Source organism: Pocillopora verrucosa, chromosome 12 (genome assembly GCF_036669915.1).
Source record: "Pocillopora verrucosa isolate sample1 chromosome 12, ASM3666991v2, whole genome shotgun sequence".
NCBI classification, from domain to species: domain Eukaryota; kingdom Metazoa; phylum Cnidaria; class Anthozoa; order Scleractinia; family Pocilloporidae; genus Pocillopora; species Pocillopora verrucosa.
The window spans coordinates 11,235,827-11,262,327 of NC_089323.1; the positions used below are offsets into that span (position 1 = coordinate 11,235,827).

Below are 26,501 nucleotides of genomic sequence, written 5' to 3' on the forward strand. Positions count from 1 at the left end.
TTTTGCCAAACAACCCAGAAAAAAATCAAAGTACTTACATTACTGTGATGCCTAACAGAATAAAGAACAGAAGCTATAAACTTGAGACACGAAAATAGCCTAAACTGTGAGGTTTATCTTCGAATACTGATAGATGGATCCACACAGGAAGGTTGTGATAATTACTTAACACCATTTGCTTGATTCAATAACAATAAGCCACAATAAGCTTGTTGTGTTGTCTTCAAACCCAGATCTCCTCAAAATGTTTTGGCGCATGTGTATTTTAGTCTTTTTTGAGCCATTGTGGGATGAATGCTTTCAGATCTTTCAAGTGACAAATTATTTGAGGTAAGAGTAAGGTTGGCTTTATAAGAGAGGTTGTCATAAGTAGCTGCGCTAGCCAGCACTAGCTACTAAGCTTGGCGATTATTTAAATGTAGAAGAATAATTAACAGCATTTCTTTCATCAACAGAATCCATTTTGCCAGCATTTGTTGCATTTTCCAACATTTTGTACACCTCCAATGAACCATGAAGGCATTTCAATAAAAACATTTTTTTATTGTAACTTTATTGCTCTTATGTGACTGGTAATGTGGACGTGTCTTGCTTTCTGTCAAGGAGTGCTCTTCCTGAATGCTACAGTAAGTCGTTTACATGAAAGCGCAAATGGCTTGTTTGCAGCTATTGCAAGGAAACCATTTCGATTCCCGTCTTTTACATCAAATCACAGAAGAAGCCCTTTGAATAGGTTTTTAAAAGGGGTTTGAATTCTGAAAACCTGTTTAACTCTGTGCAGTCCCTTTGTAAAATGTGACGGTTTTTAATTCTATAGTTTAATCAGTTCACAAAATAAAAAGCAACAGCTCAGTAACAGCTGGCTTTTTCTTTACTCAGTAGACACTGTGATTTGGATTGTAAGCCAGAGATTACAAGATCTTTTTTAATGATTTCTAAATATCGATTATTATGAATTATGATATTCACCTTGACTATTTAAAGTATAATTTCAATCATGAATATTTTCGCTACGTTGTTAGTTGCAAAGAGAAAATATGGCAGTTTGTAACTGGTGCAAAACCTCCAGAAAAGAGGGCAAAAATGTCTGACAGTACAGCCAGCTATGAGCAAAAAAAGCGGAAGAGAAAACCCCAATCAGCATGGAAGGTCAACAGGCCTTGGTAATTGTTTAAAGAAGAAGGCATGGTTTGCTTCTATTGTGTTGATGCCAACATACCTGAAAATAAAACTGAGTTTGTTAAAGGTTGCAAGACTGTTGGGATCAACTCTGTATGAAAACATGAAACCAGTGAATTACATATGTACGCAGCTGAGGTGTTGAAAAACTTTCTGAAAGAGGTATAAGGAAATTTAATTTACTAAACAAATTTGTCATTCTCTGTTTTACTTTTGTATTTCACTGAATACAACTGAGATACCCCATTTTTTTTAGCTGAGTACACTTCCTAATGAGAAGGCCCTTTAAAGGATGAATGATGAGGTGTTTGCTAAGTTGGAGAAAATGTTTAGAACTTGTCATGCTATCGCGAAACACAATAGACCATTCAAGGATTTTGTTTGGCAGTGCAAATTGGATAAAGGCAAAGGACTAAAAATAGGGATAACGTACAACAATGACAAATCAGCCAGGATGTTTGCCCAAGCAATAGCAGACATAAGTTGCGGTTCCACTAGAGCTTTTGCCCACGGGAAAGTAAGAATTTACCCACGGGGAGTCTGTGTTTTGTGTGTGACCGATATTCCCACAGTGAAACTGCCCACGGGAAATCACTATGGATACATCAAAAAGAACAAAAGAATTCCCATGACATTCCCTGAACCAAGTAGTAGGGTTTAGCCTTGGTTTATCTAGCCACAAGAGTAGTTCAACCAATCGGGTGGAAGAAAATTGCAAATACAGGAAACCGCAGCACATGCTGGGCACATTTTTGCGGTGTTGAACTGAATTCGCGGCAAATGCTCTGGCACATACCAAATTCGGGACACGCGGTAACAAGCATGGCAAACTTTCGAGGTCCAAAGTGAGTATATTTTACTTGTCTTTTCTCAAATACCCTAATTATCTGAGTTCCTTTAGTGCGGCATAGTTTTGTAATTCTTTTTTTTTTTTCACAGCAACTTTAGATCAGACAATGGTGAGGAAGATGCACTGTTGTACAATGGTTATTTATTTCAGAGAAGTCAAGAGCAAGAGAGTTATCACACTAAAAATTCAATTACAGCCAGTCGAACACCATTTGCAGCCTGGCTGGGAACTCCATTGTCATCATCATCGTCATCATCGCTATCGTCCTCGACATCTCCATCAAATTCTTCCCCTCGAATAATACAAATGTTGCGAAGTACACAGCATGCTATGATGGTGTTTGGGATCCTCCAATGATCCTCATCCAAGTGCTTCAGTAGTGCTCTCCACGTACCCTTTAACAAACCAAACGCATGCTCAGAAACTATTCGTGCTTTAGAGAGTTTCTTATTGAACTTCTTCTGGTCTCGGTTAAGGGCTCCATTATCTTTGATAACCGGTAGAAGCCAGGTCTTCAATGGGTAGGCTGAATCTCCCAGCACAAGTGGGCGAATTACGGTTCCCCCCAAATCCAGGGTAGGTTCCATGAGAATGTCCTCATTTTCGGCGGCCCAGTACACATCGCTTAGTTGCAGCATTCGAGAATCATGCAGACTCCCGGGAAACCCAGTGGCAACAGATAAAAAGAGTCCCGAAGAGTCAACAATCCCTTGTACTAAATAACTGTAAAAATGTTTCCGGTTAAAGTAGTCCTCGTGATTCTCTTTTGGTGGTTTTATAGGAATGTATCTACCGTCAATCGCTGCAACAACATTCGGAACCTTGCTCTTCTCAGAGAAACCTTCAATTTTCCTGCTTATTTCCACCCTTATAGAAGGAAACTTTATGAAGTCATCCTGCAGATGGCAAATTGCTTCTACAAACTCATGACAGCACTTAACCACTGTAGGTTTTGCCAGTCCGATCATCAGTCCACATGAGCGGTAGCACTCGCCAGTCGCCAAACGCCACAAGCTCACAGCCACTCGCTTTTCAACTGGAATAGTGTCACGCATTTTAGTGTTTTGTTGCGCTATTGCTGGCCCAACCAGCCTACAGATATACTCAAAAGTAGCCCGAGACACGCAGAAGTTTTCCTTCCACCAGTGATCGAGAGCTCTGCTGTTTAAAAGTTCCTGGAACCAGTTCTGCAGACGAGGAAATACCCAAGCACGTCTTGGCCGGTGAGCAACTTGCAGGCGACGATTTCTATAGAACAAATACAACATCTGGAGTGATTGTAAGTCGTAATCGCAGACGCCTTCTACGCATTCGCCTTAGAATGAAGTTTTGGATCGCTGAATCAACCGGATATTGCCGTATAAGAAGAAGAAGAACGACTGAAAGGAGACCATACGTCTCGCAGTTTGCGATCTCCATGATGCATTAAATTTCCCGCCAAACACAGCTAGGTCAAACGTTCACCTCAGGCAATATTTTGCAATGTAACCGGAAAATATTATCTAACCGGAAACCCAAGCTGATCCCATCCTAAGCCAATTTCCCCTTGGGAAACCGTGGGCAGAATGTAAGTGTAACCACAACTATAGAACATGCCAAGGTCAAAACTGAGATTGAAGAATTGTCCTTGTATTGTGCCAACGCGTGGCTGCATAAATTTTAACTCTTAAAATTATCACTAGATTTAGTGCTTTCACCTGGATATTCCTCGTCAGAGTTTAAAAGTTGAACTTAAAATTCATTGGTTTCGAACAACATGCTGGTTTAGGCCCGGGTCGCACTTGTGAAATTTAGTTCCAAATTGTGTTTATTTTAGGTTAAAAATCTGTCATCATGTCACGTTTCCCAATGCGACCAGCTTTTCACCAGTTTGGAAAAAATTGGGAAAACCGACCAAACTGCATGGGTAGGGCAGGCTGATTTTGAAAAAATCGAGGAAAACAAAGGGAGCCGCTTCCGGAGCTGTCATTGCTAATCGATTTGACCCATTGCAGGCTGATCCTACCTGTATCAGCGGGAACTTGTAATTATTATTACACACGTGCATTGGCGGCTGCTCTGCGTTTACGTTCCGCCGTTTGCTCCATTGTAGTGTATCTTTTGGTTAGTTTGATAGTCTGTAAACTGGCCGAATGTCCACAGAAACGATCCAGAGATGAAAGATTATCTAAACTGACGGCAGCAAAGACTGTGAACACAGTAAACATCAAAGCAGTGAAACCACTTGCCGATAAGCAAGTCAGCAAGAAGGCTCGTTCGCAAACAACGGGAAGTGTCAAACTTATCAATGCGATGAAATTATTGAATATGGCACTAGCTGCAAACCTAATTCTCCTGTCTAACGACGTTTCACTAAATCCTGGACCAACACAGCCCTCGCCATCCTTGATGAAAGGTCTTCGCTTATTTCATCTCAACATTTGCAGCATACGCAATAAAACAGACAAACTCAGACTTTTCTGCGACGAGCACAAACCGCACATCGTGACAATAAACGAGACTTGGCTTGATGACTTGTTCACCGACGCGGAAATAACTCTTCCTGGCTACAATGTTATGCGAAAAGACAGAGACGAAAATGGTGGTGGCGTTGCGGTATACATAGCAGAGCAACTAAATTACAGTCAGCTTGATGAAAGTGCAATCCAAACACAGAACAACAACTTTGAATCAATTTGGTTTGAAGTATGCCAGCCAAAATCGAAAAAGCTTTTATGTGGAGCAATCTACAAAACACCAGATGCTGACCCAGCGGCTTTTACTAGCCGGGTCGAAGAAATTCTAAACAACGTTCTGACAAATGATGGTGAAATTGTTCTTATTGGAGACTTCAACCTAAATTATTTGAACCCGACTTCTGCGACAAAGCATTTTCAGCAAACAACAAAATCTTTTCATCTGAAACAAACAATCACTGAGCCCACTCGAATCACTGAGGAGACTAGAACTTTAATTGACCTATTTCTAACATCAAGACCAGAACTGTACACCTGCGGTGTTATTCCAATCGGCTTCTCTGATCACTGTGCTATTTTTGGAGTCAGAAAACTCCACAACATCAAGCGCCCTCCGCCTAAAATTATTCAGAGCAGAAATTATAAAAATTATGATCCTGCATTCTTTAGCGACGATTTGAATAAGATCCCATGGGATATTCTCGAAATGGAATCAACGTCAAATGAAGCTTGGACTGTTTTCAAAGATCTTTTTTTGACAGTTGCTGACAAACATGCGCCTGTTGCCACGCGAAGAGTTCATGGGTTTTCAGTTCCATGGCTAACATCAAGTATAAAAGAATTAATGACAGAAAGGGATTACCATCATAAAAAAGCGATCAAAACAAATCAAGAACTGCACTGGAGCAAATACAAGCGCTTACGAAACACCGTTAGCAAGAAAATGAAGAAAGCAAAATCGGATTATTATTCTTCTCGCTTAACAGAAACCCAAGACCCAAAAACAATGTGGGAAATCCTGAAAGAAATCATGCCAAATAAGAAAAATGCCGGTGTGCCAAAAACCGACAGTTTGTCTGCATTAAAGTTCAATCACTTCTTCACTTCCATCGCCGAAAAACTGTGTGAACGATTTCAACTAAGCACTTACATATAGCCACTAACACCAAGAGTAAATAACAAATTTTCTATGGAAGAAGTGAACGAAATGTTTGTCTGTAATGAACTGAAGAGACTTAAATCAAAGAAAGCCACTGGTCTAGATGGAATGTCTGCAAGACTTTTAAAGGATGCAGCTTCTGTGATAGCCAAACCCATTACTTATATTATTAATCTGACTATTTCAACTGGCGAAATTCCACCTGAACTTAAAGAAGCGAAAGTTACGCCTATATTCAAGAACAGTAAAAGAACCGAAGAAAGTAACTATAGGCCTATATCCGTGTTGCCCCTAGTCTCCAAGGTTATGGAGCGTGCAATCCAAGTACAGCTTGTGAAATTTCTTGAAGCAAACGAAGTTCTGTCAGCGTACCAATCTGGATTCCGAAAAGGACATTCTACCGAAACTGCTGTGACTTATCTCACTGACCAGATCTTGGAACACATGGATAATCAACAAATGACTGGCTCCGTCTTCATTGACTTAAAGAAGGCTTTCGACCTAGTTGACCATAACTGTTTGTTACAGAAGTTAGAGCACTATGGTGTCAGAGGGAAAAGTCTCACATGGTTCCAGAACTACCTAGGATCTCGTACACAACGAGTACGATTTGGACAGGACTTGTCACCAAGCCTCCCCATTGAGTATGGTGTTCCACAGGGATCCCTGCTGGGACCACTACTTTTCGTTATATACATCAATGACCTGCCAAGCTGTCTCAAAAACACGCACATTAGTATGTATGCTGATGATACAGTCATCTATTGCTTGGGTGCAAACCCAAAGGAGATAAAGAAGGCCCTTCAAGAAGACCTAGAGCGGGTTGTAACTTGGATGGATATAAATCGTCTGATTCTGAACAAAGAGAAAACAAAGGGAATTCTTTTCGGGACGAGACAAAAGCTGGAAGCCGTCGCAAACTTTTACATCACCATAAGTGGTACCAATGTCGAGATGGTCAGTAAATTCACATACTTGGGCGTTACCCTCGATGAGGAACTGAAATGGAAAATACACGCTGAAGATGTTCACAAGAAAGTATCCAAGTGACTCGGTCTCCTCAGACGAATACGCTCCACTCTTACTTTACAAGCAACACAAGCGGTATGCAAATGCATTATTGAACCAATTTTTAGTTACGCAGAAACAGCCTGGGGTGAACTACCCGAGAGCAGTATCACTAGTCTGCAACGATTACAAAATCGAGCCGCGAAAATCGTCACCTGTCAGAAAAGTACAAGGACAGCCCGAAATATTGTAAATTGGCCAGATTTAGAAACACTGGGAAAAATACACAAATGTATTTTAGTATATAAATGTTTACGGAATTTCGTTCCTATATACTTAAAAACTATTTTAAGGTAAACAATGATGTACACAATTACAACACTAGGCAGAGGAGAAATATTCACCCAAATAAAACAAATCTTGTTCTTGGGGGGCGAACTTTTAAAAATTCAGGGCGTTTAGCTTTTAACTCACTGCCAAGCAGAATCAAAGAGGCAAGTTCTCTAGCAATTTTTAAACGCCTTCTTAAAGGACATTTTATCTGATTTTTTTTTTTTTCCTCCCCTTTTGTAAATTTTAGCAAATTTTACCTAACCTTGTAATCTTATTGTAAATGTTTATATGTAATTTTTATTGAACCCAGGGCCCCTAAGGATACCAGCCTTGCAGCTGACTGGGCTACCCTGGTAAAATAAAGTTGTCTTGTCTTGTCTTATCCATATTATTCTCCGCCCAGATCTTTTCCTGTCTTCTTCAGGTACTACAACCATCCCCAGGTTCGACCGACTTGCAACTGCCAGGGCCTAGCGGTGTTTTAGCAGTCGGAGACCCAGCTAGCCGATCCATCAGCCCAACAACAACATTAAGCAATAGCCGAGTGGTTCGACCAACGGAACTGTGAACGATGCCCTAGATGTGGAAGCGGAAGATGCTGCTCAGTCCAATAGAGAGCAGTACGATAAATGGACAAAGGATGAGCAGAAAGCACTTATAAACCTTTGGACTGATTGACATGAGCGTTTGGAAAGCAAAGACAAAACCAAAGATACGTTGACATAGCCAAAAGTTTATACGAAAACACTCCTGTCGAACGCTTACGCGAAGGAGTGCCGCAGTTTTATTTCACGATAAAATTTAAGCCGCGTAATCGAATGTTCTCGTAGCACAGTCGGTTAGGCATTGGACTCGCAGTTAGACGGTTGGTACGGCTCTTTTTTAACAAATGTCTTTTTTTTCGCTCACCCTTTTTTTTTCCTTCTCTTTTTCAACTCGGGAAGAGGCAAAGCCATTTTCGAGAGTTTGATACGTTGACATCGCCAAAAGTTTATACGAAAGCGTTCCTTTCGAACGCTAACGTGAAGGACTGCCGCAGCTTTATTTAACGATAAAATGTAAATTGTGTCAATGAATGTTCTCGTAGCACCGTCGGTTAGGCATTGGACTCGCCGTCAGCCGGTTGGTAAAGTTCTCTTTTTAACAAATGTCGTTTTTTTTTTCGCTCACTCATTTTTTGTCCTTCTCTTTTTCAACTCGGAAAAGGCAAAGCCATTTTGAGAGTTTGGTACGTTGACATTGCCAAGGAGTTGCCACTCTTAATTCACTTACCTGGAAAAAATCCCATAAAATAATATTTTTCCGGTTTCGTAATTTGTTCTGTCGGTTGCGTGCTTTATATACAAGGTTAACCGAAGCGTAACGAGCGCAAAGTTGTCTCGGACAGTAGGGTTACCCTACCTGTAAATTTTGCTTATAAACCCGGGCTATCTTTTAACCCTCTTGCTAGGGTTACCCTGGCAGTAGGCTTACCCTATCTCCTTGTAAACAGGGCCTTAGCTTCCCGGTCACTTTTATACTGTCTATATCACTCTTAATTCACTTACCTGGAAAAAATCCCATAAAGCGAGTACAAAGTAGCCAAGGCTTGACCACTTTGTTGTACTCAGTGTACCATTTCCTCCTCGGATAAGTAGGATTGGTACGGAGGAGGAGGAGGGTAGGCCGGGGGTTGGGGTTGCAATTGAAGGTCGAGCATCTGCTGTAGCTGCTCGGCCCTCTCTTGCCAACAATCCCTTTCCCTCTCAACAGGGCGAATCTGGCCGGGCAAAACAAAATGCAATGAAAAGGCAACTGCCAAAACAAAACCAGCCACAAACAAAGCTGCTAAAAGAAGGTAATAAGCTGAAACGAAAAGAAACGTTTGTAATAATTAATTCTTCGAAGGAAATTACCTCAAATAGTAAAAACAGAGACCGGAAGTTATATTTTTCGATGGCTACGAGTAGCACGTGTACAAAGTAAACATTCCTTGCCGAAATCTTGGTCATTTTCTAACCTTTGACTGCGCATCGGCCATAAGAAATTCTATTACTAACTTTCGTTACCAAAATGCTCAAGGATACAATAAGCAGAGATTAAGATGTGAACTATAACTACTTATGATATGGAGAATGTATCTACCTGCATCCATATTGCTGTGATTCGGCAATCTGCGACCTCACTATTCGCGTTGTGTCTGGTATGTTTCAAGAGCTATCTAAGGCCGGCGGCCAGTGAATAGAACTTAACACCAATCATCAAGTTGACTCTGGACTATAGCCCTAGTGCATTCAAATACTGGATTCTAATACAACAAGCCTACAAAGTTTTGTACTTAATTTCACGACAGCGGAAAAAACACCTTAACAGAAAGATATGGGAATTTCCTGAATGACTAGCCTGCGATTTTGGTTTTTCACGTCTCATGCGTGAATACCGCTCACTCCGAAGTTACTCACAGTGTGAGTTGACACTTCGGAAAAAGCGGCGCGGGGAAAGCTTTTGCGACAATAAAGAATTGATTTTTAATACCAGCCAGTGTAAATAAAGCCAGGTAAAAAAAAACACATGTTTCTCGTCCGGATTTCTATAAAAAAGAGAGCGGGCGGGCGGTTTTTTTGTTGTTGTTGACATACATCTCAGGTGAAGGCGTGACAGGTTTACAAATCTTCGAATGGCGAAAACTCGCAATCGTTTTACACAAGAACACCTTGTCTTTAAATGAATTAATAGGGTATGTAGAATCGACGGATTCTACTGAAATTTAGCCAGAACATTTATTAAGTATTGAGGAACAAATGGGTGTCGGGGATTAGCTTTAATTTAGATATTTTTTATTTTACGGCCGCAAACGCAACTGGGTCGGCAAATTATTCGCTACTAAAACTTTGCGTGTCTATAAAAAGATAACCAATGGGAAATCAGGGAAATCCTGACACTCTTTTTGAGATTGATCCTTGCTGATTGATACTGTGCAGTTGCTTTGAAAAAGCGATGGCGTTTGATACCCGATTAATTTGGCGGAATGACACTCGGTCGTATTCTGTTTACCGGCTTCTAACTTTTTAAAGAAGGCTCTTCGCATGTAGTGGATATTTTTTTCGAAACCTACAGTTCATAACCTTTCTATTGATATATAGTTTGTGGTAGTTTACTGCGAAACAGCACGCGTACGAATTTGTTTTGAAGGACACGCGCGAAGGTTTTGTGTAACCTTAAAATAATAATGCAGTGAAAGTAGCCTCGGCGTGGTCACCCATTCGGGTACCCCTGCCGGGACTACAAAATTGTTATTCCCATCCCCTGGCTCCTCCTCAGCCCCTTCCCAGCCCCTTCCCTTTCCTCCCTTTCCCTATAGTACTTAAACAAAAAGAATACAACAATAAAAATAAGACATAAGGAAAAGAGAACCAAAGAACATCATGGCGTGCTTGTCGAAGAAGCAGAGTCAGAGTGACTGTGACACAAGTGTGTAAAACATCATAGCCTAAGAGCAGGCTCCCCGGACAGAAAAGCCTATTCACAGGCTAAAAATATCATGAATGATCGATTCAATGAACTTCCGTTGCAAATTGGCCAGCAAATCAGATCAACAGAAAATGACTGTATTCGCTGCAAACGGTTGTATCAGTTTCCTCGCATGGAAGTGAAAAACGAACACACAAAACTCCGGAGGTATATTCTTCCCGGTGGGGCGCTGACTCAAAACAGAAGATTTCACCCAGTGAAAGTCTCACTTGAGATTTGGAACTGGGAATTCCTTTTCATAACTCAAAAATACCCCCTGGACTTCTCAAAATTCTAGGGTGACTACCCGGGAGGGCGTTGCTACTGGTAACTGTTCCACTGAAGTTTGAACAAGCCTCTTTGTTTTAAAAAAAACAATAGATTTTTGACACGAAATGTGGCCCATGGACGGTGTGGTATAGACCTTTGCTTTTGAGCACGTGTTCGCTTACATGGATTGATTATCCGCGCGCGAGAAGAAAATCCTCATTGGAAAACTCGGGAGCAAAAACAAAAAGAGAGTGGAATGAAGATTTGAACTAATGTCAATTCACTGACACGCTCTAAAAATCAATCGATTTCGCAACGAAAGGCGTGTCTACACGATCCTGCCACCATTACTTTACGGCAAACAGGAACTGATACTTTTTTCGTCAAAAGGTGTCGAAGTTACTGAAATTAAGGGTAGGAGTGTGGTTTGTCAGGTTTAGGAAAGCAACACTGATCCACAGAAAGATAAGGGTAATCAATTCAACGATCATGACGCAACGGTACGAGTACTTTCTGCTTGGATAAGGCACGCAATCTGTAAATTTATTTAAAACATGAAATGATACAGATTTGCCGACAACATTTCAGAACATCAACTGGAGTATTTTAAACATAATCAAAGTCATGCCTCCCGCTCGCGATTGGAAACATCATTTTGCAGCATTAATTGAACAGAATTTCTGTAAAAGTTTTACCTTTGTCTTTTTTTTATTAGTGGCTGTGATAGTTTTGAAAATTATAAAGCGATAAAAGTTAGAACTTCACCTACCATCACATTTCCACGCGAAGAGAAAATAATCTATTTTAAGACGAGGCTTTCAGTCTTTGTGTGAGAATTTCTGACTTCCGAGACACATTTTTGGCTTCAGAATATCATCTCTTAAACAAAGAGGCTGTTTTAGGGGCCCAGTTGGGGGAGGCGGGGAATCAAGTGAGAAAAGCACGAGGGTTGTAAAAGTCAGTATTTAGTCGCATCTAGTGAGCACTGCCGACGGTTTGCTGACAACAAGAAGACGACAGATTGCAGTTCAAAGCATTTAGACCGGTGAGTAAGTGCACGTAGTATATGTTTAATTAATGTTAATGTGTAGAAGTCCCAAAATTAACATGAACTTTCAAACTAAATGCAATCTAATCGAGCTCAAATTCACGGAATGACGCTTTTTAGCAATTGAACGAAGTCGTGTCGGGTGGTTTAAGACATTTATTGCAAATTACTTCTTGTTGCGGGCCTCGCCTTCGCATTTTAATACCTCTTGAAATAAGAAATCGTACATGCAGCAAACCACAGCCTTAGAAAAAGTGGAGAGAAGAGTAGGTCAATGATTCTGTTCGTTGTATTTGAACCTCAACACGAGGAACTATCGGGCAACGATGCTTTGCGATTTTGACGCTAATTTGAATGGATAAAAGAAACTATTTTTACTCTACCTCAATACGTACGAGCTACCACGTGTTCGCTCTTACGTTTTGAGGCAAAGTACGTGAAGGAGCATCAATACATATATCACAACAAATTCAACAGAAGATGCGGACGGGTAGAAAAGGTTTAAAGTTGATCCCGTTTGTTGTGCGTGGTTAGCCGTAATTTGGGTCGTCGCTAAATGCTTTTCTTCCCCTTAAATAGGGTGTCATTTTGGGTCTTTAAAGGGTGTCAGTTTTCGTCTTCTCTACCTTTAACTTAAAGTTTAAGAACCTTCCCTTCGGATTATACGAAGGGTCTTGATGTTTAAATGTGTGCGTCTGATTTGGCTTTTGAACGCTACAACTCAAAGCAAATTTTGTATTTCTTCAATTTGATTTGTTCTCGGGTTTCCGGACCAAAAGTGCTTAAAAACCGTGTAAGCGTTTTGTTCTATTCGACTCCATTGAAAAGTTACAGAACATTTTCGAAAAGGGTCTAAAAAATGCTGAGGGGTTGGGCATTAAAATGCTTCCCAAAGAAAAAGTTTTGAGAATAAAAAAAATCGCAAACACGGTTCTGTTGTTTAAATATTAAAATAACTTCTCTCCAAATTTGGGGTCAATTGCTGGTTTTCACGTGACGTCACTAAATTTCAGACTTCAGAACTATTGATCCTCCTGAGATTTTACTTTCATGATGTATTAGAGCAGCTAAAAACTAATAATCAGACAAATTTTCACTCCAAATGGGTTCTTGGTTTATTGATAGACTACTCTTGAATTTCTAAGCTTTTGCGTGACGTGGCCTTTACATGACGAGCGAGAGAGCTGTTATGTTGGTTTAAAAGGTGACTTATTTAGGGAAATTCAGCTATCTGAACAGTTCTTGTATTAGAATAAAGTATTATTGTTACGTTTATGAGTTCTTAGAGAGATAAATTCACGCTTTTGTAGCAAAACTCAGTGACAGATGTTTCTGCTGGTTTCCGGCCGCCATGTTGGTGCCCATCTAGGTGGGCACCAGCATGGCGGCTCCATACAAATCTCTATAAATTTGGGAAAAACGTTTTTCCTCATATCTTCCGTAAGAAAAATTGCTGTGACCTGAATCTTGGCGAGAGTCTTTACATATCTAGCTTCTTTCTATTTCCAGATTCTAGACTAAATCGATTGAACGGTTTTTATTTTTTATTTTGATCTATTTTGAATGGCGTGACACTGAAAACCAGTAATTGAACGAATTACCAATCAGTGCTTGGTATTCTTTCTTCCAGTCACTTCCTGGGAAAAAATTTTCGCTCGATATCCAGCAGTCACACAATGCCTCATTTCTGCTAAGAGTTCTTTTGCGACTGAATTCGCCCCCAGTATGGTATAAATTTGCGTGACTTTGCCAAGTTGATGGCTTAAAAAGCCCTGGCCAAAAGATCGAATACTTCCGTCAAATGTTTAAAGCGAAGAAGGAAAGCAATTTGTAATGCGAGTCCGCGGAAGCGGGGACGGTCCGCGAAAAACATCATAAACACTCTGCGGTTTACACATTCTAATAAGCTTATAACACTGAGCGGTCGTAAAAATTGCTTTGAAAAAATACGTTTTTTTGGATTACTCGCGTACATTTCATGGGTTTAAAATATATTTTTTTTATGAATTGAAGAGGAATTTGAAATGGTTCAGTCCAGCGCATCTTTATATTTAATATAAAAGGCTGTAATCAGAAGCGCGCACTTCCTGGTCTTTTTTTTTCTCTATTTCTCTTCTTCTCTATGACACTCCAATTCTATTATCTCCTCCAGTGAGTCAAGGAAGAAATCAAAGGAAAGAAGAAAAGGAAGAGAAAAGAAGGGAAAGAGGACAAAAAAAAAAGAAAAGAAAAGAGAAGAGGAGAGAAGAAGAGAAGAAGAGAAGACAAAAAAAGAGAAGAAAAAAGCGAAAAAAAAAAAAATGGTGCCAGCTATTGTTATACCGCCAATGGTAATTTTTCTTTTTTCTTTGGTTTGCTGCCCCTTTGTTGGGGCAACAACCTGCACAGCAATGCCTGAAAAAGTTAAAGAGGTGTGTAGTTTTTACAATTTCACGTCGTCGGAGGCGAAAGACCTCCATCACATCAAAGAAGTCAACAGGAACACTGTTATTTTTGATTTTACACCGCTTTTCGCTTCACACTGCTCGCCACTGTCCAAGATTTTATTTTGTGCCATGTTATTCCCGTTTTGTTCACCACGTCATGATTTTGTTTTATTGCCTTGTCGCAATGTCTGCCTTTCTGTACACGCTGCCTGCCATTCGCTGTTCAAAGAACACTACCAAGAATGGCCGAACTTTATTAACTGCTCATCTTTGCCAGCCCAGCCAAGTTTATGTTTGCCGCCGCCATCTTCTTCTTCTTTTACGTTGCCGCTGTCACAGTGATATGTGTACCCCCGTGATATGTGTACCCCCGCACACATATCACTAGTGATATGTGTACCCCCTCCAAGATGGCGGCCAGTGATATGTGTATCCCCCACCCCCCTCCCCTCCAAAAAATAAATAATTATGGCTAACTTGTGTTAATGGACGCAAATCGTTCACTGAACCATCTTCCACAATCAGAACTGTAAAGACACGACTCGCGAGTCCGACAGTTCTTATGGGCCAGTAGCAAACATCAAACAATCTATTGGAAATATAAAGGAATCGAAATTGTCATTTAAACAAAAATATATCTTAGGGATTCACATATCACTGGTGACTACAATCGTATCGGCTTTGTCGCCTGTCTAGCACTGAAATTACTTGCTACTAGCTCCTTTACTGGCTAGTACGTAAGTGCATGAAATATTTCACCAACTGACAGCAATTTTTATTGATTCCCAATCATATGTGTCATTGACAAATTTAAAAAGTACACAGACGACATCGTACTAGCCAGGGGATACGTATATCACTGAGATCTCTCGTTCAGTGATATGTGTATCCTCAACATATCTCGGGGTTACGCATATCGCGGAAATCGTAGTAAGTGATATGTGTATCCCTTGGTAAAGCAAGCGCTGTTGTCTTTCTAGCAAATTACTAGCTAACTTATATATGGCTAGTAAGTGTATCATTGATTCCAAATTGACAGACGACAGCGAGTCAGGGGATACACATATCACTGCGATCGCCGTTCAGTGATATGTGTATCCCCAATACATCTTGGGGATACAATGTGGATACGCATATCGCGGCAATCGCAGTCAATATGTGTATCCCTTGGTAAAGCAAGCGCTTTTGTCTGTCCAGCAAATTACTAGCTAAGCTTATATATGGCTAGTAAGTGTATTATTGATTCCAAATTGACAGACGACAGCGAGTTAGTCAGGGGATACACATATCACTGCGATCGCCGTTCAGTGATATGTGTATCCCCAATACATCTTGGGGATACAATGTGGATACGCATATCGCGGCAATCGCTGTCAATATGTGTATCCCTTGGTAAAGCAAGCGCTTTTGTCTGTCCAGCAAATTACTACCTAAGCTTATATATGGCTAGTAAGTGTATTATTGATTCCAAATTGACAGACGACAGCGAGTTACTCGGGGGATAGACATATCACTGCGATCACCGTTCAGTGATATGTGTATCCCCATTATATCTTGTGGATACACTTTGGATACACATATCACGGCAATCGTAGTTAGTATTTGTATCCCCTTACTAAAGCAAGCGTTTTTATCTGTCCAGCAAAATACTGGCTAAGTATGGCTTGTAAGTGTATTATTGAGTCAAAATTAACAGAAGTGTGATCTAAAATCACTGCGATCGCTTTTCTGTGATACGTGTATCCCCTGATGTTTATTGATATATATCACTGGACGGTGATTCAGTAGTGATGTGTGTATCCTGGCCTCTCTAGCCCAGTGCAATTTCTAATCAATAAAATATTTCAAAATCGCACTCATAGGCACAGTGGGAAGCAAACGTTTGTGATATGTTGGGATACACATATCAGTGAACGTTGATCGCAGTAAAATTGGTATCCCTGGCCTGTAAGCGCTTTTGTTTGGCTAGACACTTTACCAAAAACAATTTCTAATCAATATTTCAATTCCGCACCCATGGGCGCATATTTATAGAACCAGGAACCCTTTCTTAAATACAACAAATTATTCCATTAGGCGTAGATGCTACGTTGATTTAACTGTTCTCACGCAACGCTTCTACCCACCGGAAATTCCTCTATTAAACAATGCCCAAATTAGGAAGTTGGACCTTGTATACTTATGACCTTTCTTTCGCGGGAAATTCGCATCTTACGAGAATTATTAAGATGGATGCCACAAAATATTCAAATCTGGTTCATTATTTGGGAGATAAAGAGTATCCAGAGGGCGCAAGCAAGCGTGAAAAAGGAGTGTTACGGAGACTTTCGAAACAGTTCACGTTTGATGTACAATCAGGCTCGCTTTTCTACGTCGACCGTGGTAACGATGGATTAACCTTTAACCGCATGGTCATTCAAGAGGAGGAAAAGACAAGAGTTTTCGACGAGTGTCACTCTTCACCTTTTGCGGGCCACGCTGGGCGGGACAACACCATACAAAAAATTAAGGAGCGCTACTACTGGCCCTCTTACTACAAGGATACTGTTGAATTGGTAAGTTTAATAAAATGTATAGACGTAGAGGCATTGGTGTTGAATAACATTTGATACCATCACGGTCTGTCACAATTCATGCATCTTAACACTAGCGTTTCAGTGGCAATTATTTAAAAAAAAGAGGCCTGAAAAGTCGCGGTTTTGCAAAAAGCGGGCTCAAGTAAAGAGCATGATTCTTTCAGCGAGATCAGCCATGTGAAATAGTCAGTCAAATTTGTGAATTCTGTAGTTCCCAGTACTTGTGAGACACAGCCATATAATAAAAGGCATTTAACAACAATAATGGTAAAATATTTATAAAACAATGAATTTTCTTTACTTCCAATAGATGTTGTAATAAAAGAATCATAGGCTTCTCTATGTTCTCTCAATGCTTCTCTAAGTGTGGCCTTCTCTTACACAAACAGATTCGAAATTGTGACCGGTGTCAACGTAATACCAGTGAAAGCAAAAGTTACGACGTGCTGCATCCCGTGAAGGTGGTTTCTAAAGTTTGGTACCTAGTCGGTATTGATTTAATAGATGCCGGCAAAGTTTCTGCCCAAGGAAACCGCTATCTTCTGACAATGACGGATTACTTTAGCAAGTATGTAGAGGCAATTCCTCTGCCAGACAAGAGTGCCGTAAGCGTAGCAAAGGGCCTTTACAAAGCATATTGTCGCCATGGAGCCCCTGCTCACATCATTTCAGACCAGGGTAGAGAATTCGTTAACCAGGTAGGTCAGCGTTTTATACAACGGAAACCTTTGACAGACATCTGTGTAGGGGCTTGCATGACGTTGCTTCATTGTCTCTGTTGCAGGTGTGCGAGCGCTTCATGACAACATTTGGTGTCCACCAGAGGATCGCGTCAGCATATCATCCGGAGTCTAATGGCCTAGATGAGAGATCAAACCAGTCAATAAAGAAGTGAGCGTTGCAATCATTTTCTGTCTAAAAATAACTCTTAACTCCTATCAGTGAGATGAAAGAGGGCATGACATGCTACCTAAAATATCATTAAGCTAAGCTAGTGCTTTCAAAGTTTATTTCCATTCGGTAATGGCTTGGGATTCCAGTGTTAAAACTACGGACTGAAGCGAATGCAAAGATGTTAAATATTACATATTATCAGAATTACAAGAGCAGGTAATACATCATCTAATTACTACCTACCTAATGTTCTTATTCCAGTTCGTATAAAATGGTTGGTGCCAATCATTTTCCACGAACTGGAATAAGAACATTCTACCGACAACAATCATTCACTTGACTCTGATGATGACTTCCGCACAGGTTGTCGAAACGTCAGTCACTACCAACGACAACAGTCCTTCTCAGGACCACACTCACCCGGACGATCAGCCTCCACTTTCACATGTTACCCCTGGGTTCAAGCCATTTACTGCACTTGTCACTTTTGTTTAGTACCCTTAGGAAGATTGCGGATGACCACGATCAGGATTGGGACGAGTACACGGATGGTGCTCTTTTTGCAATTAACACCAACAGATCAAACACCACCAAGTTCAGCCCATTCTATTTAATGTATGGTAGGCATCCACGTTTGCCTCTTGAAGTCCAAAAGTATGTAAAGCACGTCGATAACGACCCCAGCGAAATTGAAAAACTGGCAAGGGAATTAAACTCAGAGGATGTCCTCCAGGAGCATGTGCAACAAATGACAGCCACAAGAGATGCACTTTTCCCAAGAGTGCAGGGAAACATAGAAGCTGCACAAGAAAAGCAAAAGAAGCAGTTCTTAAAAAGAAAAGGAGGCTTCGACTGCACATTGAAGAAGGGTGATGCTGTTCTACGCCGCAATATGCTCCAAAAGACAAAAAAGGGGCACAAAATGGAAGACCAGTGGACTGGCCCATACACCATAGAAGAGGTTGACTTACAAAAGGGAACCTGCAGGTTACGTGGAAAAAGTGGCGAGAAACTAAGAAGGATAGTGAACATGAAAGACCTCAAAGCGTACAGGGTTCAATCCACAGCTCAGCAGACAGCACAACCACCATTGCAGCATCCTCACTGTTCTTCTCAGCATTCAGCGACAGCACTCCAACATCAACAACAGGCGCCATCGCAGCAGCCAGTACCATCTATGCAGCCTGCAACACCATTGCAGCAGCCAAAACAATCCCAGCAGCTATCGCCAACCAAAACGGCCACAATACAGCAGTTAATGTCATCCCAACAAGCACCATCCAAGCAGCCTACACCACACCAACAGCCAGCACCACACCACCGGCCAACACCAATTCCACGGACAAAGGTTCCCCAACCAAAAGTACCACCCAATCAGCCAACACCAATGCCACGGTCGAAGTGCCCCAAACTTCAAGCACCTTCCAAGCAGCCAAAAGAACATCACCAGCCAGCACCTTCTAGCCAGCCAACACAACCAAATCAACCTACACCTTCCAGCCAGCCAACATCACCTAATCAGCTAGCACCTTCCAGCCAGCCAACATCACCTAATCAGCTAGCACCTTCCAGCCAGCCAACATCACCTAATCAGCTAGCACCTTCCAGCCAGCCAACATCACCTAATCAGCTAGCACCTTCCAGCCAGCCAACATCACCTAATCAGCTAGCACCTTCCAGCCAGCCAACATCACCTAATCAGCCAGCACCTTCCAAACAGCAAACATCACCTCATCAGCCAGCACCTTTAAACCAGCAAAAATCACTTAATCAGCTAGCACCTTCCAAACAGCAAACATCACCTCATCAGCCAGCACCTTTAAACCAGCAAAAATCACCTAATCAGCTAGCACCTTCCAGCCAGCCAACATCACTTAATCAGCCAGCACCTTCCAAACAGCAAACATCACTTAATCAGCTAGCACCTTCCAAACAGCAAACATCACTTGATCAGCCAGCACCTTCCAAACAGCAAACATCACTTAATCAGCCAGCACCTTCCAAACAACAAACATCACTTAATCAGCCAGCACCTTCCAAACAGCAAACATCACTTAATCAGCAAGCACCTTCCAGGCAGCCAAAACCACCTAATCTGCCAGGGGCTCAGCAACCGGCAAAATACCAGCCCTTTGAACCAAACAAAAAAATACAGAACATTTCAAAGAAGGACATTGCTTCCTGCTTTGACAAAGTAATCAAAGATCACCTTTCAGAAGTACTCAGTGGCACCAAGGAAAGCTGGCGACATGAAATTTTCCATGGAAGAATATTATCAGACAGGGATAAAGAGATGATCGAAAGGGTAGATCTCAAGTTCAATGTGCCATTTGGGGACTTTGAGGAAAATCAAACATATCACATGGTAACTCTAATAGCAAAGCACTTCCCAAAGGTCAGTCAAAAGTACTTAATGGAGGTACTTTTACCAGAGGCTCTAATTACCCTATGTTGTCAGCAATTACAAATTACACGCAACCAGGCTGAGGATCTCCTAGAAAGTGGTGGAAAGCATGAGGCAGATGCATTCCTGCAAAAAATAGAACAAAGAAGTAAAGGAAAGTTCTTGAAAAAGAAAAAAGCCCCGAAAAGAAAAATGCAAGGAGCCGAAGAAGCTGAAGACGAAGTTCAGTTTTTGAAACAGGCTAGGATGGACGAAGCATCTATTGCTAAAATGCAAAGGCCTACATTTAAACTGAATCAAGAAGATGTAGACATAATTGGCAAAAATGCAATGCTTACAGATCTTCAAATACAAATGGCCCAAGAACTGTTGCATCGCCAATTTCCTTATATCGAGGGGCTGCTGTCTCCAACAATTGGGAAGGCAGAACAGTTTCCAGTGATGCGGAACAGCTTCATTCAAGTGCTACACACTGGTGGTAATCACTGGGTTTGTGTCAGTAATATTGGATGCAGCCACAACAACCAAGTGAAACTCTATGACAGTCTTTATAGTGGAATTGCGCCATTCACCAGAGAGCAGATTGGTGCCCTTCTTTTCAACCAAGACAGCAATGTTATTGAAATTTGTGTCCCTCCTGTTGACCAGCAAACAAATGGGACAGACTGTGGAGTTTTTGTGATTGCATTTGCCACAGCACTCTGCCATAATATGGACCCCACATCACTTAAGTTCAACAGGCGGGCAATAAGGGCACATCTCTTAGATTCCCTTAAAAATGGATACATTGGTATATTCCCCTTTGAGGAAAAATCAAGCATTGGTTATGAAGAGACTGTTGCCATACCAGTGTACTGTGACTGCCGCCTCCCATACAATCCAACCAAAGACCAGATGGCAGAATGCACCAATTGCAAGAAGTGGTTCCATCAAGCTTGCCAAAAAATTCCTGACAAAGTTTTCAAGTATAAAAGGTTTCAATGGAAGTGCAATAACTGCCAAATTGCTTAGATACAGACATCTATTTTTTAAGGCAAATGGTTATTGAAAATATTAGGGACTGTCAATTTTTATGTGGTGGGGTGGTAGATAGTCACTATAATATGTGATGACTTCCCCTTTTCATCAAAATTTTTCCCTGCCCCCACCCCTTGTTACCATAATTGTGTGACACTTAAGAGTAGTTATTTGGGTTAAACCCCTTCCTCTCCAAACTGACCATTTTTATTTGGTTGGCTCCACTTTCAAACCAACTGTTCTGGCATGACCCCTCTGAAGACTATTAAACCCCCTACCTCATAAAACTGAAAAAGTCTCACCACTCAACAAAATGTCAGGCCAAAACACTTCAATGACAACTCAGGCTAAAGTACTAGCACAAGAAAAAGGAAAAGTAAATGATTTTGGCAATGGTAATTCAATGAAGCCATGGTGCTAATTGTCAACTACATAAAATACAAGAGTTTTACAGATGAAATCAATACCATGGAATAAATCATTAAAAAGTATCACAATTTGAAAAAGAAAAAAAATCACCATTTGTTAGTCATTGTTAACAAGCCTATCCATAAATGCCTTTTTCCAGAGGGTACTTCCCTTCTTGGAGTTTGTTGATATTTTTTTGCATTGTCTGATAGGTTTCACTTCTGTAACAAACCCAGTTTTAGAGTTTGCCCATTGATTTACAGGTGGCTTGTTCACAAATTCATCAGCATTATTAGGCTTTGAAACAATGTTAAGTTTTTTTGTAGTGTTACTGCTATTTTACAAGAATATGTGACATTTATAAAGTAGAACAAAAGTTTGCTCTGAAATATTTATTGGATAGTACATATACATTTGAGGAACACTGAAACATTGCAAGTAGATATCGCTTACCATGCAGTGGATATCACTTTACTAGTAGATTAATATTATCAGTTAACAATCATTTTCATAATCTATACAACCATGTTGATTTATCAATAAAATTACCTGATCTTTCGCATGTAGTTCAAATTAGTTGGCCTGTTGTTTTTATGAGCACTTATTAGACACAACAAAAACAGTGCAGAAAAATATCCAGGCTGTCCATACTGGCAAATACTGGAAAACCAAGACTTCGGTTACCATGATAAGGACTTGGTTGTCCAGGGCCGTACAGATTTCAAAACAAAAACAAACCAAAAAAAATATCAACAACATAGAAGCCCCGTTTAAAAATGAATTCAAATGGTTTTGATGTATAGTGAGTGATTGATGTGAACTACGGAACGTGAACACGAAATAGTTTCCAAACGCGGTAAAGTTCTAGACCTTTATCCACCAAAACAACTTATTGCGCAAACACACTTTTAAGTTGTCGCAAACGACAGGACAAACGCTAGTTTCGAGCAGTGGCTCGAGCGAACTAATCGTTGGTACTTAAATTAAATGCTGGCGAAACGACTGAAATCCATGTAACTATTTTAAAGGTTTTGGAAATATAAAAACACCTCTTACCTTGTTATTCAGTTGCATTGTGATCTTCTTCCGTTTATATTTTGGATCGGAAACTTTAAAATATAAAACCACAAAATTTGTTCCTCGTAGCCACCATGTTTTCTTTGAAGCTCTAAAAGGCCCGGGTGCAAAGCTTCAGTGTTTTGTGTATCCCTACCAGGGGTACACATATCACTAGTGATATGTGTGCGGGGGTACACATATCACGGGGGTACACATATCACTGTGACACCGCCATCATCTAAGTCTTCGCTGCCGCCACCTTTGTCCTCTTTGCCGTCAAATGCAAGTTTATCTACAAAGTTACAATCCGGCCGTTCTTCACCCACGTTCATCGCAGCTTTTAGTTTTGTTCCTTTTCTTGTCATTTTGGTTTTTGGATGGTTCTTTGTACGCTACTTATTTCGTTTTTATCACGCACCTTCCCATGACCCCGCGAACACAATCACGTACACATCACAACACATTTCTCCTGTTTCTTCGCCGGACGATACATTACCACCACCAAACGTTTCGCCACCTCCACCGCCGCTTCCACCAAAAAGGAAAAATGTTCCGATTTACCAGAACACTAGTACACTGTACGCAGTAGCTGACCTTCGTTTTGATCACCCAGTGTAGTAAATAACAATTAGTTAACAATTCAACTCGAGTGGGTTCCTGCAGACATTATTTCCTTGACATTGTACTTTCATGACTGTTTTTAAAAGTTTAAAAATAATTTCGATTTTCTAGTTTTGCTGTTAACCTTTATTGTTTCTATAATGTTTACCTTAAAACCCCAGCTTTGGTGCGTATCGTTTGTAATAAAAATATGTCTATTGACAAATATGCCCATGCCTCGTTAGCTGTTTTTTTTTTTGTTCGCTTGTTTAGTGAATGCAAAGTTCGAACTTTTATTTACCATGTTTCGATTCTTCGCTCTACGCTAGTGTTATCGTCAGTGCCGATTTCCATCTTCTTTTGGTCTCAAACAAAGTAGGGTAAAATAAATGAAGATAAACCGAAGCAAGCAGAACAATACATATTAGCAGCTTTTTTGTTCACGCGTCTTTTCTTCGGAACTGACGCAACAAGAAAAAGACGACTGAAATTCAGACCAGCTTGTGATAATATCAAACTCCCATTTTCGAGCTGTCGTGAACAGTTTTATACTTTTTTCCGCCTTTGTTTTTTTTGGATTCACCCGCTCCTTTGATGCACAGTGATCTGAGTGACCTCGGATCACTGATCCTGATCCGGATCATCTCGAAGGAACGCACCCTAAATGAAGATTAGCTGAAGCCAACGTAACCTCGCATATCACCCACTTATTTTTTCCACGCGTCTCTTTTTGCAAGAACGCAACCGGAAGAGGACGACTGAAATTCAGACTAGTTTGAACTGACTCCCTTTATGACGACAATGATTTAACCCAGTATAATTTGTAGGAGCGCGAGTAACTCTCGAAAAAATAAAACTTGTCCAGGCGGCACTAATAGTGTTGAGCGGCTTTTTTTCAAGTTTCATTATCCTCGCGCAACAAGCGTCCACGCACTTAACTGAAAAAAAAAAAAACTAACAAAGAAAGGGCGCGCGCTAAACAAACATAAATGTTTTGAACTGACTCCCTGTTGTTTTTACTTTTGCTGTTTGATTGAAAGGATTAATACAACATTTGGTCGGCATCGACCGCATCCTCTGAAAGAAACTTCTTTTCTCATTTTCCTTCACACAAATAAAGCAGGAATCAATACAATAATGGTCATGAAAAGCGCTGCGTCTCTCGCTATTTTTAAATCTGCGCGCTTTTGCAATTTGAATCTTCTGAGATGGCGGCTTAAATTCCGCGTTAAATTTCACGGTGAAATATTGGTCTGTAAACAAACTCGTATTTAAAATCTCAGTGATTGTGAAAACACAACCGATCAGTGGTGTCCAGATTCATACTTCCGGTACTTGCGATTTTCCCACCTGAGCTCGAGCGGATTGCTGTATGAACAGACTCTCAACTCAAGCAGACATGCGTTCGGGGAATTCAGTTCAAATTTATTATTAAAGGTATGGGCGGCCGTCACCACCAAAAATACAAGGATGTCAAATAGATCAGCAAATACAAAGATGGTGTAAGGATCAGCTGCAGGATAGAATAGCACCAAAAATACAAACCGCAAATGGAACAGCGATCTGCTGGGGGCATGACGTCCTCGAATGTGAAGACAGGCGCGAAACCATAGTGTAGTCGCTGAATGGAATACTCTTCAATTCGCCTTAAAGCAGAGCCAATTCAGTAAGTTTCTCCTCTTTTTTCACTGCTGATATTGCACTTATTCGTTGTCGTTCATGAAAGCGTCAATTAAAATAGCAACGAGACTGAATTCTACCACGGTTTGCCGGCCTCTTGGTTTACCACAGTTTGCTCGCGTTGGTGGGCCAGAATATGTTTAGAGTATTACGTATTAAGTTGTGTTATAAGTTGGCTGGGTTAGGACATTCTTCTGCTCTGCTCTTTGAAAGATAGTGCTGTGCCTCCATACACAAGCATCGTGCATGCTTCCAGGATATCCACACGCAAAATCCATAAAAACCTTCTTGCCATCAACAATAGCTTGGATTATGAAGTCGTGCTGTTGATACCGACTAAAATAATCCGGTGCACTGTCTTTAGGTGCTTTAATTCTAATATGCGAGCCGTCAATAGCCCCAACAACATTTGGTAGGTTGGTAAGATCTCCAAACGTTGCAATCGATGAACTGACTTCAGCGATGGTCTCTGGGAATTTTATGTACTCATCACAAAGTTCATAGAGACCTTTCACAACGTCTTGTACGGCCTCGATAACAGTTGATTTTCCTACATTAAATGCTGGGCCAATGGTGGAATAAGAATTTCCGTGGGCCAAGCGGTATAGTCCCAGAGCAAGAACTTTTGCTGGAGGTATACAATCCCTGAACCATGTGTTTCGCCTCTCTAATCTCTGGCCCAAGATATGGAGAATTGTTTCGAACGTGTTCCTGTTCACCCTTAGTTGCTGTTGAAAGTACTCCTCTGGAACTGCCGGGTTGTTATAATGGACATCGAACCACAATTCAGCTGGCTGAGGAATAGTCCATGCGTAGGGCCTATTACGAACTCGACGGAAACGTTGTCATCTTCTTAGAAGAGCAATGTTCAGCATTTCAAAATGTTCATTTGCCCATCTCTGATACAGAATGAAAATGGCGAACATTTGCTGCTGTTGGATGTTAATATTTTGAAGAAGTAAAACGGCAATAGCCATGCAAAACGCCTGATTCGCATTCATGTTTACTAAATTACATTTGCCGCGCAGTTCCCGTATTTTGATCTGAAATCTGATCAGTGATATGTAGTCTTAAATTGTAGTGTGACCCTGAAAATGTTCTCAAATTTTTTGGCACTTATGTTTGCGGTTTCAAATTTTTAGAAATTTTCACGTGGGCCAATTTTGTTTTTGACTGTAATGCGACCCGGGCCTTACTCGCAAAATACATTACTTTCGCTGAGAAATTGTTGGAAAGCTTCAAGTTTGGCAGGAAGTTATGGGTCAGTGATTCGTCCAATTCCAGAGAAAACATGGCAAACGCTCTCATTTTATAACCTTCTGGTGCCCAGAAGAGGACAGTGAGGCGGGAATCATTTGAGAGATGGAAGATCCATAACAAGAATATGTGATACAGCTGCCAGGGAATTTAGACGACCGAAGATAACCTCAAGTGGGGCAAATTATTCCAACTTATTAAATATTCAAATTGCCACCTCGAAGGAAAATACCACAGCAGCAAAAACAAAAGCAACAACACAACCTAATACATCGAAATTCTTGAAGTCAAAACTCCAAATTGCACATCTAAACTTAAGATCAGTAAAGGAGAGGAATCATTTAATTCAGCTCAGAGAACTTATGCGCGAAAAGAATTACAATGTCCT

General features: G+C 40.8%; 2 protein-coding genes and 1 long non-coding RNA gene across 3 annotated transcripts in view; 1 reads left to right on the forward strand and 2 right to left on the reverse strand.

The window, feature by feature from the left end:
• Positions 1-26,501, forward strand: part of LOC136277177 (uncharacterized) — a 33,904-nt gene that overhangs the window by 1,232 nt on the left and 6,171 nt on the right. The window lies entirely within an intron of this gene.
• LOC136277503 (uncharacterized) lies at positions 16,761-18,991 on the reverse strand. Its single transcript, XR_010715923.1, has 2 exons — positions 18,109-18,991; positions 16,761-17,653 (listed from the first exon to the last, which is right to left on the reverse strand). It is a non-coding gene; the product is annotated as an uncharacterized lncRNA (long non-coding RNA).
• Positions 25,012-25,695, reverse strand: LOC136277344 (uncharacterized; the record flags this gene model as incomplete). Its single annotated transcript, XM_066159360.1, has 1 exon — positions 25,012-25,695. A coding segment is annotated over one exon (684 nt), but the record flags the coding sequence as incomplete, so codon positions are not given.